The sequence below is a fragment of the Microtus pennsylvanicus genome, chromosome 5 (assembly GCF_037038515.1).
Source record: "Microtus pennsylvanicus isolate mMicPen1 chromosome 5, mMicPen1.hap1, whole genome shotgun sequence".
Lineage (NCBI taxonomy): Eukaryota > Metazoa > Chordata > Mammalia > Rodentia > Cricetidae > Microtus > Microtus pennsylvanicus.
Window position 1 is genome coordinate 135730855 of NC_134583.1, and position 20839 is coordinate 135751693.

Genomic DNA, 20839 nt, shown 5'->3' on the forward strand with positions numbered 1-20839 from the left:
TTCATGTGTGTGTGTGCACATGCATGTGTGTGTTCACACTTACAGGGGTGGGAACATGTGTGCAAGTCAGTGAACAATTTTTAAACAGTAATACATTTATTGCTGAGAATTTCATGTTTGTATATTTTGATTATACAGCCCCCCATTCACCCTTTCCATCTTCCCTTGGGTCCCCCCGTCGCCATGACAATTTGATGTCATTTTTGCTTTTCTTCTGTCTGTCTCCCACGGAGTGCATGAGTGGGTCATGTGTTCATGGTGTGGAGTCACTTCTTTCCCGCTCTCTAGCCTCACTGAAGGACGCAGGCCTGGCCTGTGCAGCACAAGTCTTTCACCACAGACTCATCTGGACAGCCTAGGCCCAGCTTCCTTTTTTTTTGCGTGTGAGTTTTTGGGGCTTGAACTTTGGCTTTTGTGTTGCAAACACTTGGCTGACTGAGCGTCTGTCCAGCCTCTTGGGTGAGAGTCTCCTGAATACTAACCCCCAATCGAGCTCCTGTGGTGAAACTGTGCTGATCAGCATTCATAACATTGGTGGGTTTTAGTATGTTAATAAAATTGAATAACACAGGTGGGCATGGTGGCACACGTCTGCTATCCCAACACTGGGTGCTGCTAACACAGAGAATCGTGTATTCATGGCTACAAACTCTGATGTTCAAGGCTGCTGTGAGTTAACTCGTGAGACACCACCTCAGAAGACAAAACAAAAACCATATAATGAACAAAACAGAACAGAACAATTGAAACACGGATGGGGCTTTGGCTGGAAGGTGCAGCTTCTGCTCAGCATGGCCAGCCCAGAGCGGACCACCCAAAAATTATTTGACAGAAAGTTAATTTTTAATCCAAATTTGGTGGTTTATTATTATGAAAATATCTCTTACATTCAAAGAAACTGAAGATTTCACTGGACTGTGAATACTGTATACAGCCTGAGGTCATTCAGTATTGCTGTCCTACTTTGTAGAAAGTTTGTTTACCCTCTCCCTAAGAGAGCTGTGTGCAACCAACCTGTTCACCTTGAGAGAGCTGTGTGCAACCAACCTGTTCACCTTGAGAGAGCTGTGTACAACCAACCTGTTTACCTTGAGAGAGCTGTGTGCAACCAACCTGTTTACCTTGGATTGTAGAAAGCTTGTTTACCCTCTCCCTAAGAGAGCTGTGTGCAACCAACCTGTTCACCTTGAGAGAGCTGTGTGCAACCAACCTGTTTACCTTGAGAGAGCTGTGTACAACCAACCTGTTCACCTTGAGAGAGCTGTGTGCAACCAACCTGTTTACCTTGAGAGAGCTGTGTACAACCAACCTGTTTATCTTGAGAGAACTGTGTGCAACCAACCTGTTTACCTTGAGAGAGCTGTGTGCAACCAACCTGTTTACCTTAAGAGAACTGTGTGCAACCAACCTGTTCACCTTGAGAGAGCTGTGTACAACCAACCTGTTTACCTTGGATTGTAGAAAGCTTGTTTACCCTCTCCCTAAGAGAGCTGTGTGCAACCAACCTGTTCACCTTGAGAGAGCTGTGTACAACCAACCTGTTTACCTTGAGAGAGCTGTGTACAACCAACCTGTTCACCTTGAGAGAGCTGTGTGCAACCAACCTGTTTACCTTAAGAGAGCTGTGTGCAACCAACCTGTTTACCTTAAGAGAGCTGTGTACAACCAACCTGTTTACCTTGGATTGCCCATGCAGTTAACTTACAACCAACGTGAATGCACCACTGTAAATTTGTTGTTTATCAGGGTTTCATTATGTTGTCCTGGCTGTCCCACAACTCTCCAAGTAGTTCAGGCTGTCATCAAACACACAGATCTATCCCTTTGTGACCTTCCTGCGAGATTTGGGTTAAAATCATGGCTACGTTAACTATAAGATTAACTACTCTTCCATGCCACTACCTTCAAATACGGCAAGCATGTGTGTAGCTATGAGAGTAAATCGTAGAAAGAGCAAATGGATTGAAAGCATCCTTATAAAATGAATATCTGGCATAAGCATTGAAGACAACACATGGACTTGCTTGATAGCCTTTCTTTGTTGTCTAGGGTGATTGGGGGCAGCTAGAGCTAGGGATTTTGTCCTTTGAAAACTCTGTTAAAGATGTGTGTGAAGTGTCCCTCATTCCTTCCCCCATGTGATGCTTTCTACCCTGTTCAATAAACACCATGCAAAACCCTTTGTAGGACTCAGACATAAAGGCAGGGACAGACAGGACAAGGCAGCATCCAGCAGGCACAGATTCAGACCCATACAACAGACAGAAAATGACAGAGGGCACAGGGAGCATAGAGTTCAAGTCTGGGCTCGCTTTTGGTTGAATTCCTCCAAGGGGAGGTGATTTTAAATTTCGTTTCCTTAGTGGGACACTGGCATATTTTAGAACTCTGAAGTTATAATTAATATATTCAAAGTGATGCATTTTTGGTATACCTTTAAAAATATTCTCTCAAAACTGACTTATAAATTGCAGTAGAAGAAAATAGTGACCTTTTCTGGAGTTGGCAGCAAGTGCACCTACTGCAGTTTTTTATAAGGAAGAATTAGCCTTGACATCGTCACATCGTGATGGAATGCCTACTGACTGCCATCAAGTACGTTCTAACTTAAATTCACAAACAGTATGGAGTACTGCCATTGTATTATGATAAAGCAGATGATCGAATAAGGGAGAAGGAGATTGATTCTGATTGAGTGCTCTGAGAAAATCCCATTCCAGAGATAATTTAGTAGTCCCTTGATAGCTGAGGACAGTGTGTTAATCTAGGCTTGAGTTTCCTATAGTCAGTTCTGGCAGCATGCTTTTCATTATAATTTATTCTTCACACAAAGCAGCTAAGTATGTTATTAGCCATAAAATAGCTGACTACATTTCTTATGCTTGTTTATTTGTAAAATATAAGTGCAAAAAGAAAATACTTTTCCCGTCTTGTATGACTAATAGTTTTTCTTCTTCTGTTCTTCATATTCTTTTGGCTAAATTTATTATAAAATACTTAATGGATTTGACTTGTATTACAAATAAGTTTTTTTCTTAGCAGTGCACTCATGTTTGCTTTTAATAAAGTTTCATCTGCAAAACTTACTTTATTGTTTTGGTGCCCTGTTAGTTTCTATTAGTAATTGACTTATGGAAATATTTAATATATGATAAACCCTCTGGAGTATGACAGTAGCACTTTTAAGCCTTGGGTAGGATACAGGAGAGTAAGTGCCATTTTGTTACTAGGATGAGGAGTCTTTTTGTTATCAGAAACTAGCGCAGCCGTATCTGATGGGAACGGCCAAAGTCATACGGCCCGCACAGCTGCATGGCAAAGATCCAGCCAGGCTGAGCCACACGATGGCCACGGTGCTGTCTGTGGATTTCATCTCCACCTTTTGTGTACTTGGGAGACTTTTAATATTTGTACACTTTAGGGATATTGGATTGATGGAAAATTTCTTATGAATTGTTTATGCTTTCTCCCAGGAATGCTATTTCTAAGCAGCATGTCCAGGACAGTCCTGTGCTTTTGGGATATATCCTCATCTACTTGACTATCTTCCTTACGCTTTGGGGGTTGTGACACGCATAAAGAAGCCAGAGGTCTCTTTATGAGGCTGTGAGATATTCTTGAAACATCTGTCCCTCTACTTACTCAGGAGCAAGATAATCAAAACAAAGTCAATTTAACCAGGCGAAGGAGATGCAGTGGGCCGGAGGAGTTGACCACAGATGAGGATGCAAGCCTCTTCCCACTGCACACCCCGGCAGTGACGTGGAACAGAGAGCAACAAAGGTAGATGAGCTGAAGGGACCTCTGCCCTGCATAGAGACTTCCATGGATGAGCAAAGAACAGAGTGGGAAGATGATGGAAGAATGAGGTGTCAGGACCTCCCTTAGTGAGAACAGTTAGCTCATGCAGAGCCTCTGTGGTGTAGGACCAAGGACAACAGAATGCCAGGATTAGACATCTAGACAGAGTCTATAAATATATAGAACACAGACATTGTATTACATCAGAATTATAATAATAGCTGTAACAGCTTTGGCCTGGAGATTTTCCCAGGGCACTCTGTTCATTAAGAGTTAATAATACACTGCTTGGGACTTGTCGCTATTCCCAGCTTGAAGAGTTTGTTTTGGTCCTAACATTCTTGAAGCAACCAGAGCTACCAGCCTGAGAAACCAGCTACCAGGCTGTCATATGCCTCTAGATTTTTAAAAATTGGGTTATGGGTTTAATGAGTAACAATGATAACTCTTTATCAATGATGTCAAAATGAGAGGAAATGATTGGAAATGATAACTTCTGTCATAGTTCATTAATGATGACTAAAAGAGGAGCAAGAGGAAGTGAAATACATGTCCCAGAACAAAAAGATACGACATAAATGTATCCCTGCTTACTGAATTCTGTATAAATAAAGAAGCTCTCTGACTGTTAGTCAGTCAGGCTACAAGATTCTCCTGACCATCATGGCCTGGTGTGCTTCCTTCCCTCACCAACTTCTTACATCCCTAATAGGGACCGCTGTCTCCAAGGGGATGTGCTTCTTCTCTGTCCCTCTCTCCTAACAGGAAACTAAGAAGTGTCTGTGTTTGTTTCCTTCCTCAGGTCTCTCTTCCTGGTGATATTTCCTTCCTCAGGCTCTCTCTTCCTAGTGTTATTTCCTTCCTCAGGCTTGCTTTTCCTAGTTTTATTTGCAGAAAGGTCTATTTTCCTTCTTTCTTAACTTTAACTAGACATTCGATTCAACTTGGACAAATCGAGTGATTTTCCCCTTTAGGTATGATTCTCTGAAATGTATTTGTTTCTATGATGTGACCCTCAGGTTCACCAGGTTTGATAATAACATGGTCACTTTTTGTGCTCTCTATTCATGAGTGGTTTTTTTTACTGTCTCGAGTTTGGAAAACAATGGCTTTAGGGGCAGAAGAAGTCAAATACTTGTCCATTTGGGACTAGACAGAAACCATTCATCTAGTGGATCAACATTTTTCTTTTATTTCTTTCGATGTGATATTTAACCATATAATGTATTGCTTGAAATTTTATGTCATAAGAATTTGGTACTATCTGTCTTTTAAAAAATTACTTCCTATATTATATCTTAATAATAAATATTATTTTGGGGGTAGAGAGGAAGCTCAATAAGTGAAGTGCTTGAGGGCCTAGTTGGCTCCTTGGAAATTGTGTAAAGACAGACGGGTGCTGAGGTTTGTTGTCTTCACTACCAGTGCTGTGGAAGGGAGGTGGGCAGGTCCCTCGGTCTCACTGCCCAGCCACCCTCACCTACCTAGAGAGGTGCAGGTCATTGAAGAATATGAAAATCTCAAAGGTATTTGGTGCCTGAAGAACAACACCTGAGATTATCCTGTCCTCTCATCGACACATGCGCACGCGCGCGCACACACACACACACACACTCCTGTCGTCTCATCTACACACACACACACACACACACACACACACGCACACACACTCCTGTCCTCTCATCTACACACACGCACACACACTCCTGTCTTCTCATCTACACACACACACACACACACACACACACACACACACACACACTCACACACACACTCCTGTCTTCTCATCTACACACACACACACACACACTCCTGTCCTCTCATCTACACACACGCACACACACATGCACACACGCAACACACGCACACACACGCACACGCGCACACACACCTGTTTTCTCATCTACACACAGACACTCCTGTCTGCCCATCTACATAGACACACAGATACACACACATGCATGTGTGTTCACATATGTACTTACATTTCTATTAGGTTAAAATATCAATCCTTTGGTGAAACTTAAAAGATATATTTTAAGTCTTTTATGGAAATACTATTCCCAAACTGAAAACATTTATTTAAATATTCCAGGAGACTGGAAGTTACCATAAGAAACTGGGCATGCATTGGTTCCGTTCTGATATATGTTCTTTAAAGTGCTAAACCAAGTGCTGTGATTCCAACCAGACTCTAGGAATCCGCTCCCGGCATCTGTGCTGTGATTCCATCCAGACTCTAGGAATCCGCCCCCGGCATCTGTGCTGTGATTCGGACCAGACTCTAGGAATCCGCTCCCGGCATCTGTGCTGTGATTCCATCCAGACTCTAGGAATCTGCTCCCGCATCTGTGCTCTGATTCCATCCAGACTCTAGGAATCCGCTCCCGGCATCTGTGCTGTGATTCGGACCAGACTCTAGGAATCCGCTCCCGGCATCTGTGCTGTGATTCGGACCAGACTCTAGGAATCCGCTCCCGGCATCTGTGCTGTGATTCCATCCAGACTCTAGGAATCTGCTCCCGCATCTGTGCTCTGATTCCATCCAGACTCTAGGAATCCGCTCCCGGCATCTGTGCTCTGATTCCATCCAGACTCTAGGAATCCGCTCCCGGCATCTGTGCTGTGATTCGGACTAGACTCTAGGAATCCGCTCCCGGCATCTGTGCTGTGATTCCATCCAGACTCTAGGAATCCGCTCCCGGCATCTGTGCTGTGATTCGGACCAGACTCTAGGAATCCGCTCCCGGCATCTGTGCTCTGATTCCATCCAGACTCTAGGAATCCGCTCCCGGCATCTGTGCTGTGATTCGGACCAGACTCTAGGAATCCGCTCCCGGCATCTGTGCTGTGATTCCATCCAGACTCTAGGAATCCGCTCCCGGCATCTGTGCTCTGATTCCAACCAGACTCTAGGAATCCGCTCCCGGCATCTGTGCTCTGATTCCATCCAGACTCTAGGAATCCGCTCCCGGCATCTGTGCTCTGATTCCATCCAGACTCTAGGAATCCGCTCCCGGCATCTGTGCTGTGATTCAGACCAGACTCTAGGAATCCGCTCCCGGCATCTGTGCTCTGATTCCATCCAGACTCTAGGAATCCGCCCCCGGCATCTGTGCTGTGATTCCAACCAGACTCTAGGAATCCGCTCCCGGCATCTGTGCTGTGATTCCATCCAGACTCTAGGAATCCGCTCCCGGCATCTGTGCTCTGATTCCATCCAGACTCTAGGAATCCGCTCCCGGCATCTGTGCTGTTACTCCATCCAGACTCTAGGAATCCGCTCCCGGCATCTGTGCTATGATTCCATCCAGACTCTAGGAATCCGCTCCCGGCATCTGTGCTCTGATTCGGACCAGACTCTAGGAATCCGCTCCCGGCATCTGTGCTCTGATTCCATCCAGACTCTAGGAATCCGCTCCCGGCATCTGTGCTGTGATTCAGACCAGACTCTAGGAATCCGCTCCCGGCATCTGTGCTCTGATTCCATCCAGACTCTAGGAATCCGCCCCCGGCATCTGTGCTGTGATTCCAACCAGACTCTAGGAATCCGCTCCCGGCATCTGTGCTCTGATTCCATCCAGACTCTTTAGGAATACGCTCCCGGCATCTGTGCTCTGATTCCATCCAGACTCTAGGAATCCGCTCCCGGCATCTGTGCTGTGATTCCATCCAGACTCTAGGAATCCGCTCCCGGCATCTGTGCTCTGATTCCATCCAGACTCTAGGAATCCGCTCCCGGCATCTGTGCTCTGATTCCATCCAGACTCTAGGAATCCGCTCCCGGCATCTGTGCTCTGATTCCATCCAGACTCTAGGAATCCGCTCCCGGCATCTGTGCTCGGATTCCATCCAGACTCTAGGAATCCGCTCCCGGCATCTGTGCTCGGATTCCATCCAGACTCTTTAGGAATCCGCTCCCGCATCTGTGCTATGATTCCATCCAGACTCTTTAGGAATACGCTCCCGCATCTGTGCTGTGATTCCATCCAGACTCTTTAGGAATACGCTCCTGCATCTGTGCTGTGATTCCATCCAGACTCTTTAGGAATACGCTCCCGGCATCTGTGCTCTGATTCCAACCAGACTTTTACTTTCAAATCCACGTTTCCAGGTGTCAGACACATTTTATATCCTCTGTAGTTCACATGTTTATCATAGGTCAAGCCTCCTGCATCATCCTCAAGTTTATTTCATATTGTTGGTCATTTTTTATGCCAATAATATTGCTAATAGCTTTTACTGAATGTCTATTAAATTGTATTTATAATGTACACAATTATTACAATTGTAACTATTTTGCAGATAAAGAGTATGTATAAAGACTTTATTTTATTTTGTTTTTTTTGGTAAAAATCGATGACCTGAAAGAGGATACGAATAAGTAAATAATTTCATTCCAGTGCATTACAGGGAAAATCAGCAACACAGGGAATGCTGGGCAAGTCAGACAAGAAAATTACCAGTTTGAAGAATTTGGCAACATGAAAGAAAAAAAAATCAGCCAGTAATGTTTGTGTGCTTGGATGGGTAGATTGTACTGTCTAGTTCCTGTCTGAGCATGCCCAGGTTTCCAATCACAGGGTTATTCAAGTGTCCACAGCCAGTTCTCTGCAGAATTGTGTCTGGAGGAACGGGTGTGCATGCCTTTTAGTGAATTCATAAGCAGCCAGATGTGCACTTCTACCCACAGACTGGCAGCCAGATGTGCACTCCTACCCACACACCAGCAGCCAGATTGCGCTCCTACCCACACACCAGCAGCCAGATGTGCACTTCTACCCACACACCATCAGCCAGATGTGCACTCCTACCCACATACCGGCAGCCAGATGTGCACTCCTACCCACAGACTGGCAGCCAGATGTGCACTCTTACCCACACACCATCGGCCAGATGTACACTCTTACCCACACAGCATCAGCCAGATGTACACTCTTACCCACACAGCATCAGCCAGATGTGCACTCTTACCCACACACCATCGGCCAGATGTACACTCTTACCCACACACCATCGGCCAGATGTACACTCTTACCCACACAGCATCAGCCAGATGTGCACTCTTACCCACACACTATCGGCCAGATGTACACTCTTACCCACACACTATCGGCCAGATGTACACTCTTACCCACAGACCATCGGCCAGATGTGCACTCCTACCCACAGACCATCACCCAGATGTGCACTCCTACCCACAGACCAGCAGCCAGATGTGCACTCCTACCCACACACCATCAGCCAGATGTGCACTCTTACCCACACACCATCAGCCAGATGTATACTCTTACCCACACAACATCAGCCAGATGTGCGCCCTTACCCACACACCATCGGCCAGATGTACACTCTTACCCACACACCATCGGCCAGATGTACACTCTTACCCACACAGCATCAGCCAGATGTGCACTCTTACCCACACAGCATCAGCCAGATGTGCACTCTTACCCACACACTATCGGCCAGATGTACACTCTTACCCACACACTATCGGCCAGATGTACACTCTTACCCACAGACCATCGGCCAGATGTGCACTCCTACCCACAGACCATCACCCAGATGTGCACTCCTACCCACAGACCAGCAGCCAGATGTGCACTCCTACCCACACACCATCAGCCAGATGTGCACTCTTACCCACACACCATCAGCCAGATGTATACTCTTACCCACACAACATCAGCCAGATGTGCGCCCTTACCCACACACCATCGGCCAGATGTACACTCTTACCCACACAGCATCAGCCAGATGTGCGCCCTTACCCACAGACCAGCAGACAGATGTGCACTCCTACCCACAGACTGGCAGCCAGATGTGCACCCTTACCCACAGACCAGCAGCCAGATGTGCATTCCTACCCACAGACTGGCAGCCAGATATGCGCCCTTAACCACACACCGTCAGCCAGATGTGTGCCCTTACCCACACACTATCACAGCAGATGTGTGCCCTTACCCACTTACTCTTACTCTCACTCAGATTAAACTGAGGTTTGGGCGTTTTCTTCATCTGGCTTCTCAAGGCTAGCAAGACTGACAAACTGGAAGAGCCTATTGCAAGTGTGAATGACAGAACTTTGAATTATGTGGTCGTTTATACTGTTACCTTATGTAAAATTTTACCATATTAAATGTCTAATCGGTAAGATATATATGTATAAACATATCTATATGTGTGTGTGTGTGTATATATATATATGACATTTCACTAAGATAATTAGCACAGAAGAACGCAAACGAGATTCAATGGCATGGTCTCCAAACCTCCAGAAGCTGTTGTTCTGTGGGAAATGACTGCTGGTTCTGTGTTTCTGCAGTGTGTTCTCCGTCTGTAGCTCGGCTGAGTAACCCTTCTACCTCCTTTTTTATCCTCATTCTTTAGTTTTGCTACTGCAGCTTTATATTCATGGGGACAGAAATACGTGTGACTATGTCATGTCCCTCTGGTGTGTATCTAGGCTATAAAATCATTGCCAAATAAAATTTCCCAAACCAAAGGCCACAGCATGATGGTTTCATAAGTGCTTATTCAGCAGAAAACAGTGGTCTCGAATGCTGACAACACAGAATAGTCTAGAAACTGCCGTGAAGTAAAATTTAAACAATTGCATTAGGGGCATTTGTGCTGCTTTACTCTGAAGCCTAATACACAGGGGAATGCTTGCAAAATGAGCTCACATAAAGGTATTTTAATATGTTTTTCCAGAAATTATTAAAGTAACTATTCAAAGATAGTTTTTTTAAAAACAGAAAATCTGCAAAAGTTCTGTTATAAGAAAAAATATAATGCTTTTCCAGGAAGGATAAATAAAATCCAAGCATTATAATATTACTATACATTAAATTTAGTATTCATTGAAATATGCCTCAATATTTATCTTAAATTGTTCAGATTATGTTAAGAATGTTTATTCATTTTTCCAACACTTACATATTAACCATGTATCTTGGTGTTTCTTTATTTGTTAATGATATTCTTTATTCTTTGTTTCACATCTTATCTTTCATTTGCAGATTTCTGAAATACTATATTTACATACTAAATTATACAAAATTAAGGGAACTATACAAATTTTTGTATGACTTTATATATAAAATGTGTTAGTGAATCTCTTTTAGTAAATACCAGATGTTTGGGACTATTCTAATACAAAACTTACTGCATATCTATAACTAGCAAGTATATGTTGACTAGTATATTAATAATCTGTTTTCCAAAGTCATAAAATGTTTTATATTTTATAATGTGGTCAAAACCAAAACTTTTAAGACAGCCTTAGTAAGATATAACAAAGATATAGCGGAAGTTGCCGTCTTCCCAAACACAACCCAGTGAGTTTTAGTATTGACAGAAATGGACCCTCATGATTTCCGTCTTATTTGGCAGAATTTTCATCACTCGCTCTACAGAAACAAAAGAACAAAATCATAACTAGAAAACAGGCAAAGCACCCTATCTGGTTAGCAGCCTTCCCTCACCGTCCTGCTTCCCCTTCTCCCCGGCTTCCACGGCAATTAGAAATCCATCATCAGTATAGGATGAATTATTCTTGAAATTTTCTCGTAATAAGATGTTTTAAAGACTCATTAGGTTTAAGTTTAATCATATATGAGAAGTGTTAACTTTTATTGTCAAATAATATTACTTTGATATATCATGTCAAAATAATTATTAGTTAATGGACATTTGAGCTATCTTCCAGTTTTTTAGTTGTGAAGTATGTTATAAGCACATACTTATATTTTATTTTTTATTTTATTTTTCATTTTTTACCTTGCTAGCACTGGGTTGGCTCTGTCATCTGCTCATTCTCCATTGACTGTTTTGATTCGCTCCAGAAATGCAGCGGGACACAGTTGTGTTTCCAGTAGTCATCCATCAAAGTTCTCTGCGTTCTGATGCGTTCTGGGCGTTGTTTGCCTCTTAACTAAAGACACTGGGTGATGACATTTTTATCTACGCATGAGAAGTAGGGAGACAGAGAGAGACATGCGTGCGCGTACACACACACACACACACACACACACAGAGAGAGAGAGAGAGAGAGAGAGAGAGAGAGAGAGAGAGAGAGAGAGAGAGAGAACAGCAGTTATGTCAAGGATTGTAATCTCTGAAATCCTGCCTCCTGTCTACCTCCTAAAAGTTTCATAACCTTCTAAACTGTCTTCTCAGCGGGAGAGAAGTATTCAAATTCATGAGCCCACGGGGACATTTCTTATTTAAATCACAGCGGTGTCAAAATAATTGCCCAAACAATGTCAGAAATACAGAAATACTTACCTTCTGGTTTCGGGATCTCAAACCCTAAATCTAGGCCTTGTACTCATTTGAGTGCTCTCTGTGGCTGGTGTGCAGGCTCCAGCCGTTCCTTCCCTGCGCCTGTCTGGCTGTCTCAGCTCCTGAGCATCTGGGTTGGACTCGTATGGTCCGAATTTATTTTGCAGCTTCAGTAGTGATTTTAGGGCCGACCACTTTGCTATAGATAAACAACTGGGGGGCGGGGATGTTTTCCTGGGGAAGCCTCTTTCTCCCACTTCCAATATTTCCTAGTTGCCTGTTTGTTTCAGTCCCATGAATGTTTCTTGTTTTATGTTAGCTCATCTCTTGGTGTCTTCATTGTTGCTTAGGTCTTGTTTAGGCAGCTCTGTTAGAAAATAGTGAAGAGAAAATTGGGATTTTTGTTTCTACAACTAAACTAATTATGTCATTGTGCAGTGCAATGTTTGATTTAGTATTCTGAAGTAATAATTCTGAGAATAATCTGGAGGGGATTAGAGGTGTGCACTGTGTGTGTGTTCACCTCACGTGAGGGTTGGAGGTGTGCACTGTGTGTGTTCACCTCACGTGAGGGTTGGAGGTGTGCACTGTGTGTGTGTTCACCTCACGTGAGGGTTGGAGGTGTGCACTGTGTTCACCTCACGTGAGGGTTGGAGGTGTGCACTGTGTGTGTTCACCTCACGTGAGGGTTGGAGGTGTGCACTGTGTTCACCTCCCACACGAGGGACTGGAGGTGTGCACCACTACACCTGCTATCGTTTTGAACACTGACGTCATGAATCTGATGTATCAGTTTGCAAACAGAAGCACAGAGGAGATTAAGAGAAGGACTTAGGGGCAAGACAGATGCAGGACATTCCTGGGGATTGTAAAGAGTTTTGCAAAGTTTTCACATTAAGTGAAAAAATAGCTTATATGACATGAGGAAATAGCCTCACAAAATACGATACCAATAACACTTAATAACACGTTGGTTTCTGACTTACAGCTTGTACATGCAGTGGCCATGCGAATATCTGTCATCTGCACACAGGGAAATGTTTCTGTACAACTAAAGGAATAAAAGGTGACCAGTGCCAACTGTAAGTACAAAGAATTATATCTTGGAACTTCTATGGATTTTGTGCTATCCGACTAATTTTTATGTTTTTTTGAATGTTAGCTTTGCACTAGTTAAGCTTACGTTATTGTAAGCTGTTTTCATACACACATTATCAAATTTTTTGAGAAAATAAATGTTTAAAGATGACAGTTTCCTGGAGGCCTAGAGCGAAGGCTATAGAGAGCACGGCACCACACCTGTCGCGTATGTGGGTGGGGTGCACACTCAGGTAACTGCTGAGTGACTTAACCCATCAGCCCTCCTTTCTCTAGAGTTCAGTTCACAGGAACCAGTGTCTTTCTCTCCGTACTTCATGAGTGACTTCTTCTATCGTTTGTCTAGTTATTCTTAATATTTATTGCCTCCCAAATGTGATTCTAAAAGGCAATACATTTAAATTATTATTTTTTCTTTAATTTTGTTCGTGTACATTACATTAAAATCAGATTTGTAAGGATCCATGTTAACTCGTTACAAATACATGCTTATTTTTCATGAATATTTATTATTTGAGAAAAATCATGTTTACATTACATAATTATGTAATTGTCAGAAAATTTAGTAAAGAGTTCTCTAAATTATATTTAAAATTTATATCTAAAGAATCTCCTAAACACAGAAAACAATATTTGCTTATTTTTATTTGATGTCATTTACTACCATAGACTTTCAAGTTTAGAGAAGCCTAGGATAGCCAGCTGGTCTCTTATCTGTAAGCCTGGTAGGTCTTGCCAGCTCCTATTAGGCAGGCCACTTAGGCTTGTGAGCAATGAACTGAGCCAGAGGCTCGCGCCCTGTGCGAGACAGGATGTCTCTGATAGTGTGTACCAGTAATGTTTGCTTTGTATATAGACCCAGCTTTACTGTCTTGAGGGTAGTGAATGTGCTCAGGCCCATGCCTCGAAGAGGTTCAGGCTGTGATCTTTAGATTTTGTAAAGAGAAACCCCAATTTATTTACACTTTGTGGTATTCTCATCCATTCCTTCAAATTATATACCAGGTCATAAGCTTCATTATCTCATTACAGCCGTGAAGACAACATCTATAGATCCAGGTTATAGTATTAGAGACAAAAGCAAAATGTTAGTTGCAACTACGATTATGAACTAAATTCACATTGATTTCCTTAGTGACTGAACAAGTTTGCACTTTCACCAGCAATGGAGGAAGATTTTCCTTGCTTTACATCCTCGCCAGTATGAACTGTTATTTGTGTTATTGATCTGAGCCATTCTGACAAGTGTAAGATGGAATCTCAAAGTCATTTTGATTTTCATTTCCCAACTCAAAAAAAATCAGTAGCCCTCCTATATACAAATGACAAATGATCTTATAAGTCAGGGAAACAACACATTCACAATAGCCTCACATATTATAAAATCTTGTAAACAAGCTGCTAGAAGGCTTGTGTGATTAAAAACTTAAAGTCTTTGGAGAAAGAAATTGAAGAAGATATCAGAAAATGAAAGGTCTTCTGTGTTCATGGATTGATAAGATTGACATAGTAAAATTGTCCATTCTACCAAAAATAATCTACAGAGTCAATGCAAGCCCCATCAAAATTCCAACACAATTATTTATAGGCATTGAAAGGACAATTCTCAATGCCATAAAAAAAAAGACTCAGGATAACTAAAACAATCCTGTACAGTACAGGAACTTCTAGAGTCATCACCATCCCTGACTTCAAGCTCTACTACAGAGCTATAGTAATAAAATCAACATAGTATTGCCATAAAAACACACATTGATCAGTGGAATCAAATTGAAGATCCCAACATAAATCCACACGCCAATAGACAATTGATTTTTGATAAAGAATCCAGAAAAACACACTGGAGAAATAAAATCGCCTTCAACAAATATTGCTGGCATAACGATGCTGATGTGTAGAAGACTGCAAACAGATACACATCTGTCATCTTGCACAACTGCAGTTCAGGTATACCAAAGACCTCAACATAAAAGCAGACACACTGAACACAATAGAAGAGGAAGAGGGGAATAGCCTTGAACTCATCGGCACAGGAGGCATCTTCCTGAACTGAACACTGATAGTGCAGATACTAAGATTAACAATTAATAAGTAGGGTCTCATGAAACTGAAAAGCTTCCACATGGCAAAGGACACTGTCAGTCAGGCAAAGTGGTAGTCTATAGGTTGATAAAAGATTTTTTAACTCCACATTCAATAGAAGACTAACATCCAAATATATAACGAACTCAAGAAAATAGTTTTCAAAAAAATAAATAATCCAGTTAAAAATGGGGTAAATATCAAAGCAGAATTCTCAATAGAGGAATTTCAAATGGTCATTTAGTACACCTTTAACTGTTGGATGGGGATAATAAAAATAAGGTTATCATTTTGAGGACAATTACTTGTTATATACTGGTTATATTGGAAAATGCTTTTATTAGGAAGCAGAAAATTATCTAAATAGGCAAACACTGGCTAAACTAGTGTTTGATATTGATAAGCAAAGCTGATAAAGTTTTTGCTAAAGTACTTTTCGTGCTGTTAGTGTCAAGCTCATGGCAGTAAAACACACAGATTTCCTATGTTTGGTGATCTAGAATAACCACGAATCATTTCTTCCAAGCATAAATTCCATTTTTCTTTAAATATGTCATCCAATGTCACATTTTTGTAAATTTCCCAGTGGATCTTGGTTCTTCTTGTTTCCCAGTCGTTGGTTGCGTTGGCCATGGGGCCATCTGTTTGTCTATACTCTTTGAATGAACAGCTTCCAGGACTCACTGCATCAACATCAAAATGCTCAGTAGGTGTACTAATTGTTCTGAGACGGGGTTCATGGGGATGAGGAAGGTCTGAACCCACTGTGCTAGAGTTGGAATTGGAAGGAGGAATAACATTTTTCTGGATAAAGATGACAGCGGACAGAAACGGAAGTACCACCAAGAACAACAAAGATATAAAAACGAACGTGGTCTTAGCATTTCCAGTGTCTTCTCATGGATGGAGAGAGATGGAGAGAATATTGTCCTACCCCTTGTAATTGACTAAAGAAAGAAAAGCCTTGTTAAAACAGAAATCCATGACCCTCACCTTGTTTGTTGATTAAAAAAAAAAATCAGACTTTGTAAAATACAAATCTTTGAGATAGCTGAAACTCAAGACATAGGTAAAATAATGACCGAAGGAAAAAGAAGAAAGGAAGGAAGGAAGGAAGGAAGGAAGGAAGGAAGGAAGGAAGGAAAGAAAAAGAAAGAAAGAAAGAAAATGCAAGTGCTGCAGACAAACATGCAGCAGCAATTTTGGTTTCTGTTGCGTGATTTTTTATTCTTTTTTGGGGGGGGCCCGCCACCCACCTCCCAAGTAAATCACACAAAGAGGATTATTCTTAGTTATGAATGCCTGGCCTTAGCTTGGCTTGTTTCTTGCCAGTTTTTCTTAAATTAACAAAACATAAAGCAATCTGTTTAAATGGATGCAAAGTGGTCATATTGTCATGGTAATGACAATTCTCCATCTAACCTTTTCCCAGGATAATGGGTACTGAAAAATGGTAACTTTAAAACAAAAGCCACTACTGAACCCAACAGACTTTTTCCATGCAAGAGACACAGATGGCCAATAAACACTTCACAAAGCATTGGCCTGCTTAGCCATCAGGAAAATATAAGAGTCCAGCTCACTCCAGTCAAGGTAGCTGTCATCTGAGAAACTTACAAAGGCAGATGCTGGCTGGCAAGGATATGGAGATAAAGGAGCCCTATTTGCTGCTGACGGGAGTGTAAACTTGTGTAGCCAGGAAGGAAATTGGTGAGGAAGTTCCTCATAAAACTACCATTAGAGCCATCATATAACCCAGCTGTTCTGTTTATGGGTGGGTGCCTAAAGGACTACATTACCCATCCTGCCACATCGATGTTCACTGTATCTAGGAAATGGGACAGCCCAGATGGATGGATAAATCAAATACGACACACATACACAATGGAGTTTTGTGCAGCCATAAAGAAAAATTGAATCCTGACATTTTAAGGAAAATAGATGCAAGTAGAAATCACTATGCTCAGTGAAATAAGCCAGACTCTTTTAGACATAAAGCAAAGAAAACAAATTTACAATCCCAGAGAGCCTAGACAACAATGAGGACCCTAAGAGGGGCATACATAGATCTAATCTACATGGGAAGTAGAGGAAGACAAGATCTCCTGAGTAGATTGGGAACATGGGGACCATGGGAGAGGGTAGAAGGGAGGAAGAAGGGAGGGGAGCAGAGAAAAATGTAGAGCTCAATAAAAATCAATAAAAAAAAATTAAAAAAGAAAAGAAGTAAGCCAGACTCAAACGGACAAAATCTCCTTGGACTCTCTTATGTGTGGTGCCTAAGTTTTAAATTATATGTCTATGTGTATATTGATAGGTACATATGTTTAGTTATCAAGTATAAGGTGGTTTTCTTGATTGTAAAGCTAGTCATTTCTTCCTAGTGCAGGCAGGTGATGTAAGAGTGTTAATGCCAAAACGGGTAGTTAGCCCTCAGCCAGGGTGAGGAGATTCTGGGAATCATTACTCTCCTTCCACTGTGGGCTCTGAGAATTGAACTGAGGGCAGCAGGCTTGCCAAGCAAGTGCTTTTACCCACAGTGCCATGTTACAGTCCCTAAAGAGGGGATTTGTCTTTTATTTTCTGCTACAGTGAGGCCTGAGCATCATAGCCGTGGTCCTCTAGCTTGGGGAGAAGCAGCCATGTTTCTATGTAATGCTAACATGTTAAAGTGAGAAGCCTAGCAATTGTAAGATTTGTAAACATGGCTGGCTTTTGTTGGATGCCATAACACCTTTCAGGATCTCAGGGCCTGGGTGAACACCAGTAATGGATGTGGGAGGGCCCAGTGTGGGTGGGGACGCTCTGATGGAGGTCCCGGGTTCTATAAAGGAGCAGGCTGGGGAGCAAGCTAATTAGCAGCACCCTCCATGGCCTCTGCATCAGCTCCTGCCTCCAGGTTTGGGATCTGTTTGAGTTCCTGTCCTGACTTCCTTCCATGATGAATAGGGATTTGGAAGTATAAGCATATAAACCCTTTCTTCCCTAAGTTGCTTTTTGGTCATGTTTGGTCACAGTAACAACACTCAGCCACTTTCATATGAAGTTGAGTGCCGTTCTTTGGCGGTCTGTGAAGAATTCTGGGATTCTGCTGGGCACTGCCTTGAATCGCCACAGATATTTCTATTTGCTCGTGCTCATTTAGTCTTAGGATTGCTGCCTTCTGCTATTTTGGAAGTTGGTATTTAAAAATTCAACTTATGATACAGTTTAAACATTTTTAGTTTATTTAGTCGTAAATGACTTTTTCATGTTTTTACAGATGCGACTCTGAAAATCGCTATGTTGGTAATCCACTCAGAGGAACATGTTATTGTAAGTATTCGTATGTTTTCCTGTATAGTAATTGATTTATATTGTTAGCTTGAAGTTAATGAATAGCTATGGTTTCATTACTATTTAAGTTACTCTGGTCTACATATTTTATTATGTTGTTAGCTTCAGGTAAATTAATATGTATGGTTTCATTACAATTTTCTGGTCCATATATTTTATCTTATTTTTCTTACTTTAAATTTTTTTGAGATAATTATAACAGTATTTATATCCTTTGTATTCCTTAAACTTTATAATTCTATAATCTGTTGATAAGAAAGGTAATGTGTATTTGCAATATTCTCTTAATTGTTTTTGGTGTATTTTTCTTACTCTAAATAGTAAAATAAATATAAATAAATTAAAATTGCTTGTGTCCTGAACATGAACAATAGGTAGGGTTCAAATAAACTTTTATAATTTTAACATATTTTTAAAATTCGCAAATATAAATCTTATGATAGACTGTTTACAAGGAACAGTTTTGATTTTTCTCCAGATCTACACTGATTTTCTATTGGGTGTAACTTTAATTTGATTGTTTAACTTTACAGAATCAGCTGAATTCTTTTCAAAATAGTTGTACCGTCAGGTTCTCACTATCCATGTATAAGATTTACAGTTCCTCCGTGTTTCTCAACATGATCTTATAGTGAGCCTTTTTATTTCTAGCTTTTCTAATAGTTATGTAATAAATCTAATTGTTATTTTTTATCAACTACTAATATCAACAATCTTTTAGCATCTAAATGTGATATTACTTGTTGAAATGTTTAAGCTTCTTTCTTAGTGATTCATTTTTATGGTTGTCTTAGTTTTCTATGGCTGTGTTAAACACCATGACCAAAAGCAACCTGCGGAAGAAAGGGTTTATTTCAGCTTCCAGCTCTCAGGTCCCATCAGTCCCTGAGGGGAGTCAGGGCAGGAGCTCAGGGCCCTGGAGGCAGGAGCTGCTGCAGAGCCATGAAGGATGCTGCTTACTGCTAGCTCTGTACAGTGGTGGCTCAGCCTGCTTTCTTACACAAGCCGGGGTCAGTGCTGCCTGGTGGCAGTGCCCGCAGTGGGCGGGCCACTCTCACATCAATCATCTGACTTACAGACTCCACAGAGCTAATCTAAGGGAGGCATTTCCTCAGTCAAGGTTTCCTCTTCCCTTTAGCCTGTGCCCAGTTTACCAAAACCAAACAAACCAGCCAGCAAACAAATCAAGAACCCAGGACAACGGTGCTCCATTCCATAGGTCCCTTATTCTAGATAGAAGTCCTGTAGCAATGTTTAGTTGGCCACCTTTCTTCATTAGTTCATGATTTGTCTAAGTCCTTTAAAAGCACGTGCCATCATCTCAGCCTCTGTCTACTTTTTACTCCTCTAAAGTAGTTTCCTCGAAAGATAATTCTTTTTGTAAATCAATTTTTTCATACAATATTTTATTTTTATTCATGTTGTTCTTTTCGACACAGAGTTTCTCTGTGCAGCAGACTATAGCACGATTAATAAAAACCCAGAGACAGAAATTGGGTTCAATCTGAAGGTCAGAAAAACAAAACAGCCAGCCCCTGGCTCTTACCTCTACCTCAGTCTGAAGTGACAGTCTTGCCTCCAGGAATCTCAGAATCGAGACTTCATCTGAGACATGTCTCATCCTGTCTTATATTTCTCTGTAGGATTGGGATTAGAGGTGTGCACCACCACCACCTGCCTATCATACAGAATATTTTGATTATATTTTCCCTGTCCCCAACTCCTCCTGTGTCCTCCCCACCTGCCTATCTACCCAACTTCATGGTAGTTCCCTTTCTATCTCTCAAAAAAAAAAATAAAAAAAAAAGAAAATACCAAAGTAAACCAAAGATCAAAACAAACAACAAAGGCAAGAAGACAAAGAAAAAACATCTAAAAGAAAACAAACAGCCCTAAACAAAACCCAAAATGAGGCATTTATTTTGTGTCTTCAACTACTCCAGAGCAGGCTCCAGGAGTGTGGTTGATACACCCAGAGCTCCCTTGGAGAAAGCTGGTTTTCCTTGCCTGCAGGTGTCAATCACAAGTAGTTTCTTGGTTAGGGGTGGGACTTTGTGTCCACTTCGTTTTCTCAGTGCTGGAATGGCTGAGATTAATAAAATTAATGGCAACACTTGCTCTTGCGGATGGGTAGGGGCCTATAGGAGCCTGCAAACGATGGAAATCAGCCACTGTGGAAATCATACCCCAAAGACTCTCGACCTTACTGCAGGGGCATTTGCTACCCGCGTTC

At 41.8% G+C, this 20839-nt stretch overlaps 1 protein-coding gene across 2 annotated transcripts in view; it reads left to right on the top strand.

The window, feature by feature from the left end:
* The window catches only part of Atrnl1 (attractin like 1), a 597040-nt gene that overhangs the window by 129451 nt on the left and 446750 nt on the right, over positions 1–20839 (top strand). For both annotated transcript variants that reach the window (XM_075974528.1, XM_075974530.1), the window contains exons 20-21: positions 13079–13172; positions 18533–18585. In XM_075974528.1, the coding sequence (XP_075830643.1) occupies positions 13079–13172; positions 18533–18585 (147 nt within the window). The remainder of the gene's footprint in view (positions 1–13078; positions 13173–18532; positions 18586–20839) is intronic.